This window comes from Paramisgurnus dabryanus, chromosome 7, assembly GCF_030506205.2.
Source record: "Paramisgurnus dabryanus chromosome 7, PD_genome_1.1, whole genome shotgun sequence".
Classification (NCBI taxonomy): domain Eukaryota; kingdom Metazoa; phylum Chordata; class Actinopteri; order Cypriniformes; family Cobitidae; genus Paramisgurnus; species Paramisgurnus dabryanus.
In genome coordinates, this window is record NC_133343.1 from 5050216 (window position 1) to 5071284 (window position 21069).

Consider the following 21069-nt stretch of genomic DNA (forward strand, 5'->3'; position numbering starts at 1 on the left):
CTATATATCAAATGCCACTAGGTTTGTTTGGGTTTTTGTTTTTTTGCCTGAAGGAAGAAATGGGGGGCTTACGGCTGGACCAGTTCAAACCGGTTAGTTGGCCATGGCTTTACTTGCATGCCTGTTTTAAACTCAAAACGTGCAAATGCACGCACAAGAAAAGGCCAAGAAACAAGTTGGTTTGGTGATATACTGTACAGTACATTCTGGATTGTATGTGAAGGCAACATTGGTTTGTGATTGAAAATAAAGATGGATATGTGTTGCATAAATATGTTCGTTTGCATACTTTACACTTGCCTATCAATTGACCCTCGCATTTGCATATGTATTTATGCAGATTTTTTGAGGGGGCTCTCACACGCAGCAGGGGTCTCCGTGTGCCACGGTTTCTCAGCGTGCATTTGTGCGTCTTTTGTGTTTAACTCTGTCTCTGTGTAAGTTTGTCTGTTTTCTCGATCTGTTTTTGCTATCGTCTTCTATTGATGCATCTCCCGTCTTTCGCTATGTGTGCAAATGCAAGTGCCCTTCCGTGTCTCCGACCCCGCAAAGTGGGCCACCACTTCCAGATGGTGCTCCGTAGCTTTGTTTGGTAAGTGAATACTTGAGCTGTACTCTGCCTATCAATATCCCCTCTGAATGTGAAGAGACGGAGACCGTCTATGGGATATACATTCGCCACATTCTCCTGCTGCATTCGCGTCCATGAATAGTTTTAGTTATTCCACATCTCTGTTTACTTCAGATATGGTTTATTTCGCGAAAGTGAGGGTTCAACTGGCCGAACCATTGACATCAAAATGGAGGTCTCTCAAATGTCCCTCCTTGTCCATTAAGCTGATTCTGAGGATCTCGGCGAATAGCAACTATGGCTGGGAAATAGGTTGACCTTTCCTTGTTATTGCTTCTTTGTGACATAAAGAAGAAATAGAATTACTTTTTAAGGAATCATAGATACAAAAATCGAACTGCAATTCCAAACAGCAGATGACTCCAGGCAGGAATTCAGCAGTTCCGGTGCGGATCCGGCCTGGAGTTGTCTACTGTCTGGGATGCTTACCGTGCGTTCACACTGGCGTGGCGCGTTTTGAATGGCGTGAGCATCGAGGAGAGTTGAATACAAGTCAACTTTATGGTAATGAGCTATGACGTGGTTCGGCGACAACCAATCAGAATGTAGAAGTCTTCCACTTGAGAAGGTTCAAGAGAATGCAGTCAAGCAAAATTTTGAATGTTGAAATCACAGAAAAATTGCTTTTAATTGGTTTATTTCCAGATTCTTACTTTCACATTTTAAACATTTCATGAGATTAGCTTATGCACTACTTGTGTTGTATCTCTGCAAATGCTAAATTGTCTAATCAGATTCAATGGATTGTGCTAAGCTATGCTAAAAGTGTTAGCGCCAGACCCGGAGATCGGCTGAATGGATTCCAAAACTGTAAAAATCTAATATTTAACTTTAGGGATAGCTGGAAAATGAGTATATTTTCAAAAAAAGTGGAGTGTCCCTTTAAATCCGCTATGAAAGAATCTATGAGCTATTAAAGGGGACGTCTACGCAATAACATTTTCCTCTGGTAATGAATAGTTCACCAAAAGTTTTTATACTTTTGACATCCATGTTGCTTACTATCTTCAATGAAACATTAAAAAAGATGTAAAGGACTGTGAATTTTTGTATAAACTTCCTTCAAGAGGTTTTGTTTAATTCTTTATCAGGTTGGTTTCTGATTTATCCTCAGCAGCCCGTTCCTTTTATTAGTTAGCAAGTGTTTGCTGTTTAGCCGGAGAGCAGATGTCCCATCATGGGCCTTTAGCATCTCACCCCATCACCTGTCAGCGGTGTAGAATCAATCCTTATGGCCAGAAACGCACCGGTCTAATTAAACGAGGTTAATTTGCTTTAGCACTTATCTGCCCATTGTACCCCCCCTTTATTAGCAGCGACTCTCTCGCTCTTCTGCAGTCTCCTCGTTCTATTGTTTGTTTGCTCTTCTCATTCACTCTTTTACTACACCTCACATACAATCTCGTCTTAGACCCCGTCTTCTCCTCGTCCTTCATCCCTCAGTCTGTAGTTTGTTTGCCTCTCTTGCATTTGAGCAAAACACTGTGGTGACATTGCGTCTGTAACAAATTGAGCACTTGTAGAATGCGGGCATGAAACCGCCACAAAGCTTCCATTCAGCTTCTTACGGACCGGACATAAAGGCCCATGACAGTTTAAGTGGCGTGTTGAGTTTGCATGTGAAAGCGTGTCTACCAACGTTTATGGCAAGAAACAGGATTTGATGAGAAGGTTGAAACAATGCGGGTGTGAAACGAGACGGGCGGAGTTAGATGTTTTAGTCGAGGGGAAAATCGGTCAAACGATTTAAAGGCGTGTATAAATGAACTTATGATACTTTATAGTAGATAGGGAACGAATAGATTTTTCCCCTAACAACAATCCTAGGTAAAGTCCTGATCATCTTCGTGGTTGAACCAATTATTTAATTAGATTAGAAATCCTGTTGTGTGGGGGAACCTCAAGGACAAAGGTCGTCGATGCTGTAGATTGTCATGTGAAACAAAACGATATCCAATCAGAAAGCAAGCTAATGAAAGACAAAACCATAACAACCGCAGTTGTGGCTGTCCACAGTATTAAAGACATTTCTTTATGCCCGTCATGTTTGTTAACTGTGAACAAACACGTTTGACCACGAGAGACATAGCGAGATTCCCGCGAGATTTCCTGTGTCCTCTGTTGAGACTTGCGTTGTTTGTGAACTTATGTGAAGGGATTTATTTGAAGATGTGTGCTGTGATGATCATTTGTGGTCTTTCACTTTTTGAAAATCTGATAAGATTCAAAAAATCTTTTGGTGTGGCCCTAGCTTTAGTGTGCCATGCAAAAGTTAGTCTGGTTCAGACTGTCTGGGCAACAGCGATTTCAACCGAAAATGGGACTTTGTTTGTGGTGCTAAAGATACTGAGTTTAGTAATGTTTCTCCAACAAAGTTTACAAGTTTTTACCGATTTATAGTCCAGGGTCACTTGTAGTAATAAACCTACTTTATAATCCATCTACACTGCAAAAAATGACTTTCTTGCGTAGTATTTTTGTTATTTTTTAATCCAAATACAAGGTCATTTTGCTCATCAAAAAATGCATTTCAATGTAAGAATTTTTTGATATTTGTACTGAAAACAAAACAAAAATACTAGGCAAGAAAATAATTTTTTGATCTCATGGAAAGTCGTGTTTTAGTCAAAAAATTTGTTAGTTTATTCGTGTCCATGGCACGAAATGAAGCTTTTTACGTGTCTTTTCGTGTCACTTACAAAAAAATTATCAATAGTTTTTCGTGTGATTTTATGTACAGTATTGTTTTCTTGTTGTTTTTTTCCTATTTTCTTACCTTTGTCTCTTGGGGTTGGGGTAGTAATCACTTTCCGTTACATTTTTAGACATCCTAACCCAAACCCCACCTCCAGGCGAGAATAGTTTTAAACATGTGGAAACCAATACATAAAAGTACATCCTAATCCAAACCCCAAATCTAACCCCAACCCCAAGCGACAATTTTTTTTAAATAGGGAAAAAATGATACAACAATACATAAAATGACACGAAAAAGAAAGTCGTGCCACGGCCATGAAAAACTATTTTTTTTTAGAAATTTGTGCGAGTGACACAAATAAGACATTCGTGCTCAAGGCACGTAAAAAAAAGAATTTTGTGTCATGGACACGAAAAAAATGCGTGAATATGTGAAATATGTGTGCAGACATTAAGTGTTTCTTTACAGGGTAACATCGCCATCTACTGGCATGTCACGTGTTATACAGTGTAAAGGAAAACACTTTTTTTACATTTGTTGTGTAAACATACCCTTAGACAAAAAAATGTTTGAGTGACTTATCACAGTTTGTTTTGGTTATTTTTAGCCAATGGTTGTGCTTGAACGTTGTGTAACAACAGCCAATCAGATTGGAGCTGATAATTTCAGCACAGTCGGTACACTGCAAAAATGACTTTATTATTTTTGTCTTGTTTTCAGTACAAACATCTAAAAATTCTTAAATTAATATGCATTTTCTTGATAAGCAAAATGACTTAAGAAAATAAGTCTAGTTTTTCAATAAGTGAATTTGTGCTTAAAAAACTTATAAAAATTAAAAATCTGCCAAATGGGTAAAATAAACTTTTTTCTTAATAACTTTCAAGAAAAAATCTGGAAAAAAGTCTTACCTTATTGGCAGATTTTTTGCTTGTTTTAAGCACCAATTTACTAAAATTTTATATTTTTGTAAGAAAATACATCTTGATTTAAGAATTTTAAGGTATTTTTACTGAAAACATGACAAAAATACTAAGTAAGAAAGTCATTTTTTGCTGTGTAGAACATTTGCGCCATCATCACAAAGGTCATTTTTCGATCCAAACTAATAAAAAAACATACCTTGAATGCACTGTAAGGGTCTGCAAAATGCGTAAATGTAAACAGACTTTGAAAAGAAAAGAAAAGAAAGGGCAAGATCTAGTGAATTCAGTAACCATAATCTGTCCGAATCGAAACTCCGATCCCCCCACTCCCTTCTTTTCTCTTCTTAACTCTTGTCATGTCATTATCGTCTGGATGAGAATGGGTCATCTTCTGCATCCCCTGCCCTTCTCCGTGAACCCCCGGCCTCCTCGCCTGTCAGATTGAACTATGGTAGACACACACACAGTGAGACACTGTCACATAAACAAAGACACATATAAACCCAGAGGCCCATCACACTGAGAGGACAGATGCCCTCGTTGTGGAATAGAGCCACCCCAGGATTTGTCTGTCGTGTATACAGAGGCAGAAGTCTTCACATAAGTACACGTATGGAACAGAGACGCTTCACAAAAATCATATTTGCGGTGTTTGTAAGAATCAAGGTAGTTAAAAGCTTTTAAAGGGGTTAGGTCAATTTGTTTTGTTTTCTTTACATTTGTGTGTTTTTTTATTTAGTCAACAAATACATTGTCATGGCTTTTTATGGCTATCAATGAATGCGGTTGTGCCTCTAAGATGATTTTCATGTGAAATGAATAGTTTTGCTTGCAGGCTGAAGGTCAAGGTCAACACTGATTTGGTGTCATAGATGTAAATATTGGCAGTCATGTGTTCAAGTGGTTTTGGTGGATATAAGGTGTATTTCACACGCCAACTTTTTGGGACTTTAGCTTATTCATCGTATCCCCCAGATTTAGATAATTCCATAGATACCTTTTTCATCTCCGTGTGTGCTGTAACTCTGTCTGACGCACTGACAGCTAGGCTAGCTTAGCAAGTAAATGGCTCCAGCTAGCATACTGCTCCAAATAATCAAAATAATCATACATATACTAGGAACTATATTCTCAGATGGCGAAGCATTGCAGCTTTGGCGGAGTGATTTGCTCGCAGCACCTGAGAAGCCCAGTGGTGAGGAGCAAGAGTCCGCGCAAGTTTTGCGCTAATCACTCCGCCTAAACAGCAATGCTTCGCCTTTTAAGAATATAGTTCCCAGTATGTATAAGGTTAAAAGATGGCTGTGTCTCATATGATCTTGTTATTTGTACACGCTGTAAATATACAAATCACAACATATAAATCAGAAAATGTTGGCGTTATTTTGTCACTTATTGGGAGCAGTATGCTAGCTGGAGCAATTTACTTCCAGTCTTTGTGCTAAGCTAGGCTAGCAGTGGGTATGTCAGACAGAGTTACAGGACGCACAGAGATTAAAAGGGTATGTATGGACTTATCTAACTCTGGGGATACGGTGAATAAGCTGATAAATCTGTAAATGATGACTCAATTTTCATTTTCAAGTATTTAGCTTTAGTATGTAACTCCTTTCTCTCCTTTCTCCTTTCTGTGCTGTGGTAAATGATATCTCCATACATGTGGCTTGTTGAAAAGTGTTTTTACTTTTCTTCGTAAAAAATACAAACCTATAGATTTACACCGAATAGCAATGACATGGCAGCCACCCGACCCAAAAGTGTAGCAACATGCTAACAACTATTCAGAACATCTTAACACCTGCATAACAACTTGTCATCCACTTAAACCTGCCCAGCACCATATTAACACTTTTGTGTGACTATCAACCAATATTTACTTTGTGTTCCTATAGCTTAATTGGTAGAGCATTGTATTAGCAGTTCAAAGGTCATAGGTTCGATTCCCAGAAAATGTATAGCTTGAATGCACTGTAAGTCACTTATTTGGATAAAAGCATTTGCCAAAAGCGTAAATATAAGATTTAAAATCTTTCTCTAGATATACTGTATGAAGCTTTAACCCCCATGCTGCATGTACCTGTATGAATAGTATTATAACATGGATTGTTACACATTCAAGTTCAAACATGCAATATTCAGGTGTTGTACAACAAGCAAGGCCGTGTCTGCATACGATTTTCCTTTAAAATCTTTCAAGGCGCCCCTGACCGCGAGGAGAGCCCAACACGCTGATGCATGTCTCCTGCGCCGTCCTGTCAAATACTCTTCCGCTCTGCTCCACCACTCCCAGAGTCGTGACCCTTGACCTAAACGGGGCCATGCATGTGCACGGTCTTGCCAGCACCTCCCTGGAATGTCGGATCCCTTCTAGCGTACAGCGAAAGATGGCTTACGAGTCTGTTTTGCAGCTTGCGAAGTATAAATCCGGTTGTCACCAGAGGGCTAGAGCTCTCCTTCAGTATGCTTCTTCTCTACTTTTCACCCAGTCACACTATTTTAAGTGCCCTAGTGTTTTAGAGCAAAAATATGTGCCTCCTGCTCAGTAGTGAATAAGGAAGCTTTTGTGCTATTGAGTTCACGGCCGTCTACGTGACCACGCACACAACTAAAACACATTCACAGATGTGGATGCGAAAAATGCAGAAAATTTAACCTGATCACATTTTTTTAAGTTTTGGAGGTAGTGTGTAAACGTAATTTTTTTATTTAAGTATTTCGGACACAAAGATCTTAAATCATACAGGAATATTAGGTTTCACTGGCTAGGTTACATGCATTTGTATTCTTAGTCATACTGTATGGGTTTAAAATGGACAAAATGTAAGAGTTAACCATGTTGTTGATATTAAGTTACACCAGCTTGGTGACTTGATGAAAATAACCCTCTCTCTGTGACCTTTGACACTACAGTCTCTTAAAAGTATGTACGGTATAAACGTTGTGAGGTACAGGCCTCCGGACAGATTTTTGGCAAGACCTCACAGGTAAAATTTCAGCTCTGTTTGAAATTCCAAGGCTGTGGGTTGTCAAAAAAGTTGATGTTTCTTTAGCTGAGTACAAGGAAGAAACCTACTCTAATAACCATAAGAGATGAGATTGTGTGTCATATCATAACAACACCAGCCTGAAATGTTGTAGCTGTTTAATATATCAATTAAAACATCTTTTTAAAAGGAAAAAAATTGCATTTTCTTCTACACTGTCAGAGAAATGGTCCCTGGAACTATACCCATTAAGAAGGTCCTATTATGTCCAATTTAGATACAGATGTCTTTACATTTGGTACAAATATGTACCCTTTTGAAGTACTACTATGCAATCTTTAGTATCATTATGTACCTCTAGGGGCTAGGGGCCTTTTTTCACACCAATTAAATAACACCAACTATTTTCCCATAAGCAGTAGCGTGCATAATTTTTAAGATGCCTTGCATGGTTAGGATGAGTTAGATCAGTAATATTTTTTTTTACACTTCACTGGCTACTATTCTCCCCATTGATACGGTTTGCAGAACTCTCCCATCTGCTAAAATGTCGTGATGCAGATTAGAGCATATGTATCCAATTAAGTAGCAGGAATCTGGGCCGATGTGCCCCAAATGAAAAATTGGGGTGAGTGTGGCCCGTCTCAGTCAAGTGATTGTTGCATCCATCTTAAGGATGCTTATTGATGCGTAATGTAATGTTTGGTGTCTATCTGCGTTTGAGGCAAAACCCTCTAAATGCATCTGACATGTTTTCTTGTTAAAAAAAGTTAATATTTTTATCATACTCTTAATGGATTCTGCCAACTAACCGGTATAACTGAATGCCCTGAGGCTGGGATTAAGCAGATTTGAAGCGAAAGTATTTGATGAACGTATAGTATGTGCCGAGAGCATTTGGTTAATGGAGGTGGCAATTAGTGGCTTTTGCATCTGAGCTCCTCATTTCCTTTCTTCGCCGGCTAGCGTGGTTATATTTAAGTTAAAAGTTGCAACTGTGTCAGATTGTCTAACAGCTGTACTTCATTTTCACACCCTCTGTTTCTGAAATACCACCCTGATATCACGAGAATTCGTACAAATTTTACAAGTTGGCTAATTCGTAGGAATTAGTAAGTGAATTGTACAAAAACATACGATTATTATAAAACAATTCACCCCTTACCCCAACAACATGGGGGCAAAAGCAAATTGTGGGTCATTGATAAAAACAGTTTGGCAAGATGAAAAAATATTCTAAAATATTTATTTATTTATTTTAAAAGCATGCATCAAGTTTATTTCAATGCACATAGTCTATCTATGTTCATTTTATGCAATAAAAAATTACATTTGCACCATTTTAATGAAAGTTAAGACTGAATTGACCTGAAAATGTCAAATGGTGTAACCGCCAATAGCGCCAAAGAATGAGAAATATTAAATAATTTATCCACCTTGATGGCATGTAAGCGTAATCAGTTAAGTTTTTTTTTTTTTTTCTAAATGTTTAGGTTTTTTTTTTGTTATTTCTATTAATGCGTTTTTGTAATATTTGTCCTGACCAGTGTTGGGTAAGTTACTCAAAAAAAGTTATTAATTACTAGTTACTAATTACATCTTCAATCATGTAATTAGATTACTTTACAAATTACTCTCTCCAAAAAGTATTTAATTACTTATTACTAATTACTTTCTAAATCCTATTTAGTATACAGGTATGATACAAGGATAGGCTTGAAACGGCTCGAAGAAATAATATATAAAAGTACATAAATTATTCTGGTCCCGCTTTAGGGTCCAATTCTCTCTAACTAATTATTAACTACTTTCGCCTCAATATCCAACTACTGCTTATTAATACTAAAGAAGTTGTTAATTTAAGTATTGGTAGAAATGGGGAGGGTTAAAGATGTAGAATAAGGTTTTGCAGAATCAGGCATTAATATGTGCTATTAAGTATTAATATACAGCCATCATCTCATTAATATTAATGCTAATAATAATCAACCAGTTAATAGTGAGAATTGTAAACTAAAACCATGTTAAATCCACTATTGTGTTTAAGTATACATAATTGTTTTACAGTCCATACACAGTTAGTTACATCAGAAGTAACTGTAATTAGATTACAAGAAAAATAAGAGTAATCCCTTACTTTACTTTTTCATAGGAAAAGTAATTAAATTACAGTAACTAATTACTTAGTAACTAGTTACACCCAACACTGGTCCTGACATATGCTGAAAACAGCTCTGTTTTCTAAATAATATTTGACAAATAATGTAAAAATGTATGTAAAAAAAATCATATTACACTAAACTAGATGATTATATTTTATTCCACATTTTTATGAATATATTTATATTTTCAAAAAATAAAGACTAGTTACACCAATTGACACAGACCGGTTACACCACATTGACATTTTTGCAATTATCCCCCAAATATTGTTTCAAAATGAAATAAAACCAGAAATTTAGACTTGTTCCTCATAAAAGAGAAAGTAATCTGCTAATTTATTTTTAATATAACCCTTTTAGATTTAATTTAACCATACGGACACAAAATAATTAACGTCAGGTCATTGACCCTTGTGCAAAATGTACGAATGTGGTTGTACGAATAAGCTACCTCGTAAAATACGTACGAATTGCCATAGCATTGGAAATACATCATCCACTGTAGCAAACGACATATTTTGGCAACATGAAGCTTAATATTTAGCTTAGCCTGCTAACTTGAGTTTCTGCTTAGCCTTTATAGCTAAAAGCGATAGTTCACCCAAAAATGAAAATTCTGTCATCATTTACTCACTCTGATGTTGGTACAAACCTGTATAAATTTCATTGTAGTACTGTTCGTAATCAAACGGTTTGGTTACAAACATTCAACAAAATATATTCATTCATGTTCATCAGAACAGGTTTGTAACAGCATTAGAGTGAGTAAATGATGACAACATTTTTGGGTGAACTACTGTATCCCTTTAAGTTCACTTACAGGACTAGCGATTCCAAATGAAAGTGCGTTATGAATAACTATGTTTCACTAGTCAGACAAACAGGTGGTCACATCCTAAACTTTAGCTATTTGTTTAGCCAGTGTCTTTGAACAATGTTGAAACATCACAGATTACAGTGTTAACGTTTTAAAGTAAATTAAACCAGGAATGGCTGACTTATACAGTAAATGTCTCCACATCTCAACGCTGGATAGCAAAAAGTATTTTACCGGAACAAAGAGCAAACAGCTGCATTAATGTTATAAGATAGTCACTTGTTAAATTTGATCGCTAAGGCCACCAGACAATTGTATTAAAGCAAATACATTTAGTTTAACTCCGTCTTGATTTACAGCATCACTCGTGGCCAAGACGCGCCAGATGGGAAGCCTTAAATATTGACCCCGTGGCTGTTATGTGAATTGGGAACACTGGTCTTTTTGTACTGGTCCCAGTACCAGAGCTGTGCCTGAGGGGGCTTCCTGAATGACTCCTCTGACTAGACTAACTATCACATGCCCGTTTAAGCCTGAAGTCCCCTCATGAAGCAGGACACAGAGCAAGACAGAAATATACATGAGGGGACTTACAATAATCTTTGTCGAGCAGTGCTGAAGGGCGGTGAGCTTTAAATCTACTGTATACTCATGCCCATGTTTTATGCTATATATCAGTTTATGTAGGTATTGTAGTTATTGAAGAACATTGCAGTATTTTTAACTTGCTACTGCGCCAACACGAAGATTGCGTCACGACCATGTCGCTCTATATTTAAGCAAGCTTACCCCACCTCTACATTCAAAATACAAAAAGTGTGAAATGTGAACCGGCCCTTACAGTGCATTTAAGAGATATCAGTATAGTATGTGTGTGACCCCTGGGATTGAACCCATGACCTCTGTGTTGCAATGCAATGCTCTACCGAGTGAGCTACGGGAACATGTCGCAACTCCTGTAATGACATAAAATAAACGATATTTTTCATTTTTACGATGACTTTGAACATGGCTCATCCTATCAGATTCAAAGCGAGAGTTATTGGTAGTAGAAAAAGTGTAAGAAAAACTTTTAGCTGGTTCCAAAAAAGTCAAATAGGCACAACCTCAACATCCCCTCCTCTTTGCTTTTCTTGCTTAGATGTTTGCTTTGTCTGTTGAATTGTGCTTTATGCTAACAGAGCCTCCACTTGTGCCCCAAGCAAGGCCGTCTAGTTCATTTTCCCATTGGCCACCTCTGTCTCTCTTTAGACCCCCCTCCCCATCTCCGGACTTCAAATCATCAGCCCCTTCACCTCACTGTCTGGTCAACTCCTTTTGTCTCCGCCTTCTTTATGTCTGTTGCTAAGGTGACTGCTGACCCATTACTTGGCGCTCTATAAGAGGCCCCAATCCAAGATGGCTGCCCTCCTCACCCATCTCAGACACTTTCAATGTACGGTGGAGGGGTGGGGTGTGTGCTATGTCCAGCGATTGTACAGACTACAATGAAAATTGCGCCAATGCAAAACTTCCTCAAAACTGGCAAAATTATACCAGCCGCCAAAGAAGAAATTATTTCTTGGGGCCAAATTTGTTTTTCTTCAATTGTCCCTAGACTATCTGTGTTTGGCAGATTCATCACATAGATATGTTTAAGTAAAATGCAATTATTTTCCAGTAAATTGTGAGTAGCTGTGGTCTAGTTGCCGATATACAAAAAGCAAATCACAATGGTATCGGTTAGTGATGGTTTTTTAAAAAATTATGCCTATGGCCCTTTAAGTACAAAGTTCAAGTGTTTGGTTTCACTTTGACTTTTATCTAAGTGTGTGTTTAGGTTAAGGACTGTACACCCAAAGTAGATGTGCAGTGACTTGCACATGGCTCTCTGAGATTTAGTCTTTATTATAACCTACAGTAACCTAGCAGAGTTTGCGATTACAACACGTCTGTGTTCTTATCTGTGGTTTGAAAGATGCAACTAGTATTGTGTACTTACTCTAGTACAGTCAATGGGTGCCACACAGAAGACAAGCATTTACAAAAAGCCAGAAATGACATTTAAGGATTAAAAAGTTTAATACCTTAGGTCGGAAATGCTAAATTTCTTTGAAACAGTAACGTTGGAAGCATGCTCGCTCTTTTCTTAAGACTTATAGGGAAATAAAACTATCAAGCACACCTCTCTGCTAGTAAACAACTGTCAGTGGTCACTCATTCAAAGCAATACAATAAGACTAAAAGAGAGCAATAAAAAAGGATTGGCTTTAGGCCTTGCCCTTAGAATGATATTAACGAAACAAAACAACACTGGATGACACGGAATCTGGAGGAATGTGTACATACGTACATTGTTCTGCCGTAGTTCCCCTCAAGACACAATTTTGGTACGGTAGTACCATCTTAACTCCTCAAATTGCATATATGCTTATTCGTATGATTCACACTGAAATGATATAGGACGTAATTGGAGTATGAATGAGAATAGGCAGGCAGAGAGAGTGGCCTTTTTATGATGGAAAAATCTCCTGAGGAGGTCAAACCCCACACAGGTGGTAGCAATTAACTGTAATTTTTGCAGATTGTAATGATCCATAATTTACCAGCCTTCCCCTTGAATCTCTTATGCAGTAAAAAGTGTTTTGATTGGGTACAGGTTTTTGTGTTCGTTACAGACTTTGGGTCAGACACTTCGGAGACAGGCAAGACAGCTGCCATATGAAGCTGGAATGTAGGACTATGCAGGACTTAACACGCTTACTTCCAGGTTTAGCCAGTGCAGTTGCAACTTATTGTGTTAAAACTGTTGAGGCAAGAAACTTTTCTAAAAATAAAGCTTTTTAACATTTTACATCCTGAATTGTTGAAAATGTATTTTATGGGGTGATGACGGCCATGCTGAAAGACCAGCATAAATTCTCATGTTTTTTCTTGCTTGCTTAATGGTAAATACATACAAAGCAATTGTAAGAGAACAAGAATGGCCTTTAACTTATCTCTCTTCTTTTGTATTGCAGAGAAAGATGAGCCCAGCAGCTACACTTGCACAACTTGTAAGCAGCCATTTAGCACTGCCTGGTTCCTGTTACAGCATGCCCAGAATACTCATGGTTTCCGAATATACCTTGAAAGTGAACCTGGAAGCCCCTTAACTCCCAGACTGGCCTCCGCTCCAGGAATGGGTGGTGACTGTGCCTCACAGCCACCATTACATGCTGCTCACCTGGCAGACAGTAGTCCATATAGCCTGATGAGGATAGCCAACCGGGAAGGCTCGTCAGTTCCCAGAGAAGGACGATATCCCAGGACGCCTCCACTCTTTAGTCCCCCGCCACGGCATCACATGAGCCCTGATGATCTGGCTTTGGCCCCCCACCACCCAAGCGCCTTTGACAGGGTACTACGTCTAAATTCTGTACCCCTGGACTCCCCATCCATGGACTTCTCAAGACGGCTACGAGAACTTGCAGGGAACTCTGCCGGTTCCTCTCCACCCATGTCCCCCAACCGGCCCAGCCCCATGCAACGACTGCTGCAGCCATTCCAACCAGGGGCTGCCCATTCTCCCTCTGGACCCCTTTCAACACCTACCCAACAGACACCAACCCCGCCAGCTGTGAAGGCAAAGTCTTGTGAGTTCTGTGGAAAGTCCTTTAAGTTCCAGAGCAACTTAATTGTCCACAGGCGCAGTCATACTGGTGAGAAACCCTACAAGTGCCACCTCTGCAACCATGCTTGCACTCAGGCCAGCAAGTTAAAGCGGCACATGAAGACTCATCGACACAAATCGTCATCCACTACCTCCAGATCCGATGATGGCCTTTCTACTGCTAGTTCACCTGAACCAGGCACAAGTGATTTGCTAGGCAGTGCCACCGATGCTCTGAAATCTGTGGTGGCGAAAGTCAAAAGTGAGACCAATGGCATCCCAGAAAATGGACAAGAGGTGGAAGATGATGAGGATGATGAGGAGGAGGAAGAGGATGAAGAAGAGGAAGCGGAGGAGGAGGAGGAGGAAGAGGAAGAGGAGGAAAATGAGAGTGAGAGCGGAGAGAGGAATGATGTCGATTTCAGCTTGAGCCTGGAAGGTGCACGGCACCATGAGAACAATAGACAGCGACACAGCAAAAGTGGAGGGGAGGGAATTCGAGGTTATCGAAATTCCCTAAACCTGTACAAACAAGGGGACCACAGATCAGCTGGAGAGACGGGTGGTAATGACTTCACAAAAGAGTCTGACCAAGCCAACGAGGCATACGAACCAACGGTAAACGGAACAGCCTCGTACCCAAACGATGAACTCTCCCGAAAACTTCTGGGTGGAAGTCCAGGATCCGACACCCCTCTCTCCAAACGCATCAAGGTTGAAAAAGACCTTGATATACCTACTCCTACAATCCCCAATGCGGAAAATGTGTACTCTCAATGGCTGGCTGGATATGCAGCGTCGCGCCAGCTCAAGGATCCCATCCTCAACTTCGGGGACTCAAGACAATCGCCTTTTGCCACCTCTTCAGAGCATTCCTCGGAGAACGGCAGTCTCAGGTTCTCCACTCCCCCTGACGAGCTGGATGGAGGGACGGCCTCTGGACGCAGTGGCACGGGAAGCAGATCCAGTACACCCCATCTTACCACCGGTCGCCCCAGCTCCAAGGATGGCCGGCGTAGTGACACTTGCGAGTTTTGTGGCAAAGTCTTTAAGAACTGCAGCAACTTAACAGTGCATCGACGCAGCCACACTGGCGAGAGACCGTACAAGTGCGAGCTTTGTAGCTACGCCTGCGCTCAGAGCAGCAAGCTAACACGGCACATGAAGACGCACGGACAGACAGGCAAAGACGTTTATAAATGTGAGATATGTCACATGCCTTTTAGCGTGTACAGCACTCTGGAGAAGCACATGAAAAAATGGCACAACGATCGGCCCTTAAGCATCGAAATTAAAACGGAGTAGAATTACGATAACTTTTACAGTGCTACAAAAGCAAAAATTGTTAAAATGACTCTGAGCCTCTTTAATGTGCAATAACTTAATGTTTTGTACTTTTCTTACCGGTTGGCATGTTTAGTGTGTTAGCTTGATTGATAAGCATTAGCTGTGTTGCTTTTGGTACTGTCTTTTGTCAAACAAGACAAATCTTTTTTTTTTACATATCATAGTTGTATTTTGTCATTTAAGCTTATATCATGTGACTACCTATACATTCACACTGGGGTTTACACTGTTCATTAGGGGACTAGATGAACTGTAGGGTTACCAGCGAAAGTTTGAACAGTACCGTTTTACTAAAATACTAAATGACGCATTTAGCATTTTTATTGTTGTTTGTAAAAAAGAGTGCCTTGGGTGCATCTGTGGTTTTTGCCGTTCGCCATAAGCCTAGGGAAATTGTTCAATGCAAAAGGTTCTTGCATCAAGTACCTACAGTATTGTGAATTCACTTAATGCAGGAATCCAGTATACATTCGTGTGTATTTCACTTACTAGTATAACCTATTGTGTTCATTTAAGTATGTTCTTTTATCGGCACGTTCATGCCGTTTGGCCCGGTGAGATTTTATCTTGTATTTTGGTATGACGTCGACAGGTACATTTTGTTTCTTTTTGAATTAGGGTTTTATTGTTTCTTTGGGTTTCTATGAAGGTTTTTAGAAAGTAGCCCTAAAAATGTTTTACTCGGTAGATATTGGATACTGATATACTGATAAATTTCTATTTGGTGCATGGAACAAAAAGCATATTAACTATGTAAATAGGTCCAGTTCTTGACAGGGTCGTTCGGGAAAGTTTAACAAATCTTATAGTCCCTGAATAAGCTTCTAAAGAGTTGTCAGGATTGAAAATCCTTTAAATTTTGAATTTAGCTCAGATCGCCTAGAAATAGAAATAGTTTAGCGAGGCCAGTTTCGATGGAGCAATGCAGTATTGTATTTCAGGACATTCACACATTCTTGAATAAGAGTCTGAACACTTTACCGTTAACCTAAAGTGGGTTTATTTCCACGACTTCCAACGCTCTTCAGTTTTTAAAGCTATGTACTGTATATATACCCCTGTCTGTTGGTAAAGCACTTAGCCACGTTCACGCATTTCTGTGCCCGCCGAGTTGACATTCAGACTTTTTATTCTCTACATTGTCCCATGGTGTATTTTATGAATAGCACTTGCCACTCAGCCTGAAACTCTGTATCTGTCCTGCTAATCTACGGGCAGGTGGTTGAGTATAAAACTAAACCGCTCTTCAACGGCACAAAAAACATGCACTGTTCGATTTTTGTCCTGTTTACAAGACACTCGAGAGAAACTTGTCATTTAAACAACCTGATGAGGTTAATATACTTAGATTAGAATACTTGGTAAGCAAAAAAGTCATAAAAATGAAAAGAAAAATAGGATACTGTTGATTTAGGAGCTAGATTTCAGGAGACATGATGTTTATTTCTCAGTGAAAATACTCCATACTCGCTGCTTAAACAGCCATGATATTTCTATTGTACTTTTGATGATTTCATAACTCAGTGTTTTGGGATTTCGTTTTGTAATACTTTTGTGTTTTTAACAGGAAATTAATTTAAAGTGTATTTCTTTTTGCCACTCATCTACATTACTTGGTGAATTACAGTGTACTATGTAAATACTAAATGTGAATTTTTTCCTTCAGTTTTTTTTTTTACTTTGTCATGAACACATCAGGATGCATTATGATACGATTGTTGGGATACATTTTAAAAGATATCGAGTTCCGGATTAAAATGTTCATCAAGCGTAGTCCAGATAGTATTTAAATAGAGGCTAGATTTCCAGACTGTTCCTTGTTCACTTTAAAGGTACAAAATACCTGTAGTTGATCTTGACGTGCTGCCACCATTTGTTTCCTTAATTTGGCAGGATAATATAGTGTGAATCATTTTAATGTATGGATCTTGAAAATGAGTTTCTAAGAAATAGTTACGTGGGGGTTTCACGGATAAAAGGCTATACCGTGGTCTGTTGACGCAATCCTGTCACGATGACGAGAAACAGGTGCTTTTATGATCTCTGGCCTTTGGATATGCAGTAAAGTTTCATAGTTGGTGGGTTTCCCCTTTTCAGTTTCTCAACTGTCCTCGTCCCCCCCCCCCCACAACCTGAAACATTCCAGTCGTCTTTGAAAGAATGGATGTCATATGCAATGAATCAAGAGTCAATAAATACATTTAAAATGCATTTTGAAATACACCTGCAGTTTGTCTCCGATTATTTCATTTATGATGCACCAGCAGAACTCACCCATTGCAGCATGTTTTACAATATTTTGGCTAATTTGATTATACTAAAAACAGTCTCTCTCTGTTTTAAATTTTTTTAGCATACATTCATTCTGCAAATCTAGTACGGAAAATGCAATTAAATTTAGTCAAGTTACATGAGTTTTTTTTTTTTTTTTGCAATGCTTTATCTTCAAAGCAGCTTTACAAGAAAGGATAAGAAAAAATTAATTACAGAAAACATGGGAAATTATTAAATATATAGTGCCTAATAGTATATATATATATATGTCCTTATAAATAAAGTATAATCTAATGAAATGGTTTACTGTTTCATTTAATAGCAGGGATGTAGTCAATTAATATGATAAATAACAGGGGTCATTTTATACTAGACATGCCTTTATAACTTGCATGAAAATGGCCCTTAAAATATATAAGACTTTACATAAGAAACTTGGAATATTACCATGAACAGCTGTGTAATAAGCAAAGAGAAATATCACCATCATTAAATCAGCAAGACGTCCTAACCCTAACCCATCAAGTGCACCAGCACCAAAAATCTACAAAATTGAAACAGTGACGTCTTTAAAGTCCGTGAATTGTTTCGAAACACATTAAAGGTAATTATAGGCGGAATCGAGTTCTTACGGCACAGCAAGAACCGTCAGGTGAATGACATCAAAGTACCGCGAGAGCAATTCGGGAATCATACAGAGGAGTCTCCTTTTCTAATCGTTTACGCGGTCTTTGAAATTTAGTGAGGCGCCGGCAGCTTTCCCATGAGTGGGTGTGGTTTCAGCCCTGACAGCGGACACGCCCCCAGCGTTTGAGACCAGAGAATCCTGCTCATTTTTCCAATATTTTGATAACTTATTTTCTTGCCGTTTTTTTTCTTCATTCTAATCATTCTAATTTGGCTGGGTGGTTTTTAACAAAAAAAATTATAATGTGACAAACTCAACAAACTTAACAAATTTTTAATGTGACTTTACATGTAGCAGGACCATTACAGTAAAAGCTATATTAGGTTTATATTAGTTAAAACGGTTTGGCAAGATGAGAAATTCATAAAAAAAAACTTGTTTTAAAAGCATGCATCAGGTTTATTTTAATGCACAGTGCATTTATGTTAATTTTATGCAATAAAAAAATTACATTTACACCATTTTTATGAAAGTTAAGACTCAATGGACCTGGGGTGCGTTTGCCAAAATCATCTTTATCCAACAAACATCGTAAGTTCCATCGTTACTAACATCGTTCAACTATTTGGTGTTTCCCGAAACCGTAGTTCAAACGAACATTCGCAAACTGCATCGCTAACTTGTTTTGTTGGAACGACAGCTCTTGACCTGTCGTTAGAAGCATCGTTCCTTGTTATTAACATATGTAGACTTACTTTGATCATGCTTTTGAACAAAATAAGCACAAAACATGTAGTAGTCTATATCCATCATTCTAAATATATTACAATTTTATTGTACGTCTTACAATTTGTAAACAGAATGAAAGCGCTGCATTTGAAAACTGCGCATGTGCGCAGACCTACGAGCTTTAAGACCCTGGGGAATCGCTGGGAGGAGTGACGTAAGCTGAATTAAATATCTTAAAAATAAACAACAGATAACTAAATCACGATAACAAAACCAGGCTTCCGATGCAATATATGTTATTTACAGCAATAATCTGACATTAACAACGTTAAAACAAAATTGTTCAAACGACGAATGTGCGACAAAGTTACTATGCTTTCGGGAAACAGTCGTGAAAAGATAGTTTGTTTCTTTAACGATGCATTGTACTATGGTCTTTCAGCAACGAGTTACGTCGTTGTTTGGGAAACGCACCCCAAAATGTAAAATGGTGTAACCGCCAATTGCGCCAAAGAATGAGAAATATTAAATATTTTTCACCTTGATGGCATGTAAGAGTAATCATAAAAAAATCATTTAAAAAAATTTTTTTTAGTTATTTCAAATTTTTTTTGTTTTTTGTTATTTCTTTTAATGCGTTTTGTAATATTTGTCCTGACATATGCTGAAAACAGCTCTGTTGTCTAAATCATCTTTGACAAATGATTTAAAAATGTATTTTAAAAAAAATCATGTTACACTTAACTAGATGATTATATTTTATTCCACATTTTTTATGAATAATAGAATGTTAAAGTTTCAGTTTCATAATATATTTGCACTTAGTGCTGATCTAGCAAAACTTCTTCATAATAGTTTGAATAAACAGGTTACATTATTCTCCACAAAGGTCCTTATAGCACCTTTAAAGGGCACATGTTGTTTTAATAGAGTTTTGTTTTACATTGATATTAGGTGCATAAATCCCCAGGGTCTGTTTTTCGGCCCACATGAGTCTATGTGTACACATGAGGTTTAACACCAGGTGTGTTTGCTTTGCAGAATCCACACAAAGAAGACGGAAGTTGCCTGCTTTATCTGTTGTCTCAGGCTTTGTCTGGTCATTTGTGTGTCTGTGTTATAACTTTAACAATCTTTTATCTCTTCTCTCATTTCTGCACTCTTTGCCTTTTCCTTTGTAGGCTGACACCAGTGTGACAAAGTAATTGCGCTCGCTCTCTCTCTTTCTCCAGTCTCTCTCTCTCTCTCTCTCTCTCTCTCTCTCTCTCTCTCTCTCCCTCTCTTCTCTCTCCCTTTGCTTTAGCTCTACTGTGTGTTTACTGACCTAAAGGAGATTAAAGTCCAGCTTTAGAAAAGGATCCAGCTTTTTAAACTGTTGACAGTTGAGCTAAAAGCCCTTAAGACTCAGGGATGGGCGCTGGATAGGTCGTGGCTAGTTTGGGCGTGTGTTTTACGGGGCTTAGGAACTTCGCTCGCTTTCCGTTCCCCCCTTCCAAGTTCAATGTCAAAGGGTGAACAATGGCAAGTCACAGGGATCCTGCGCCCAAACAGACCACGCATAGTGTGCATACTTTTCCCATAGCAGACCCTGACCTCTGCTCTCTGCCTCCCTAAAGAATAGATTTTCGAGCTTTCACCGAGAATCTGTCCGATTTCCTTGACAAAAGAATCCCTGTCATTTGAGACACCTTCAACAAACCTGACAAGTTTTGCAGTGCATGAAAGGATCAAGTTTTGAATGTAATCTTTGGTCAAATAGCATGCAAAATTATGCACATGTATTGAAAATGATGTATAAATTTTCTTGAATGCGCTGTTTTGTCTTGTTTCAGTGTTTATATATGATCTCAAAGTTATGTGTATGCATATACAGTATATCTTGTTTTTCTGGTCGGTTCACAATTTCTTCTTTGTGCGAACTCACGCACACACAATTATCATTGGCCGAGGTGCCTGTAGATTTGCCTGGACAAGACTCAAGGGCCACTGGATTAGACCGAGGTCTGTGTTTTGTCTAGGTTGGAAAAAAATAGTTAAAAGCGGCAGTCCTACGTTCTCACAAACACGAACGCACAGCAGTCTCACACACACATATGTCCGCACACGTGTGCCCAGGGAGAGTCTGGGGGGACGTGACCTCTCCCCATTGCCTTGGATTCTGGCCCCTTCTCCTTGGGTGAAGGCAGAGAAAGGTCAAAGGTGATTTTTTGGGAGGCTCAAGATTAAGTTTCACATGACTGAG

The 21069-nt window shown here is 38.7% G+C and overlaps 1 protein-coding gene across 1 annotated transcript in view; it reads left to right on the forward strand.

Moving 5' to 3' along the window:
- bcl11ab (BCL11 transcription factor A b) overlaps positions 1 to 17398 on the forward strand; it is a 31113-nt gene extending 13715 nt beyond the window's left edge. Inside the window, exon 3 of the mRNA XM_065293771.2 lies at positions 13218 to 17398. Coding sequence (XP_065149843.1) covers positions 13218 to 15154 — 1937 coding nt within the window. The 3' untranslated portion in view covers positions 15155 to 17398. The remainder of the gene's footprint in view (positions 1 to 13217) is intronic.
- Positions 17399 to 21069: the final 3671 nt, after the last annotated feature.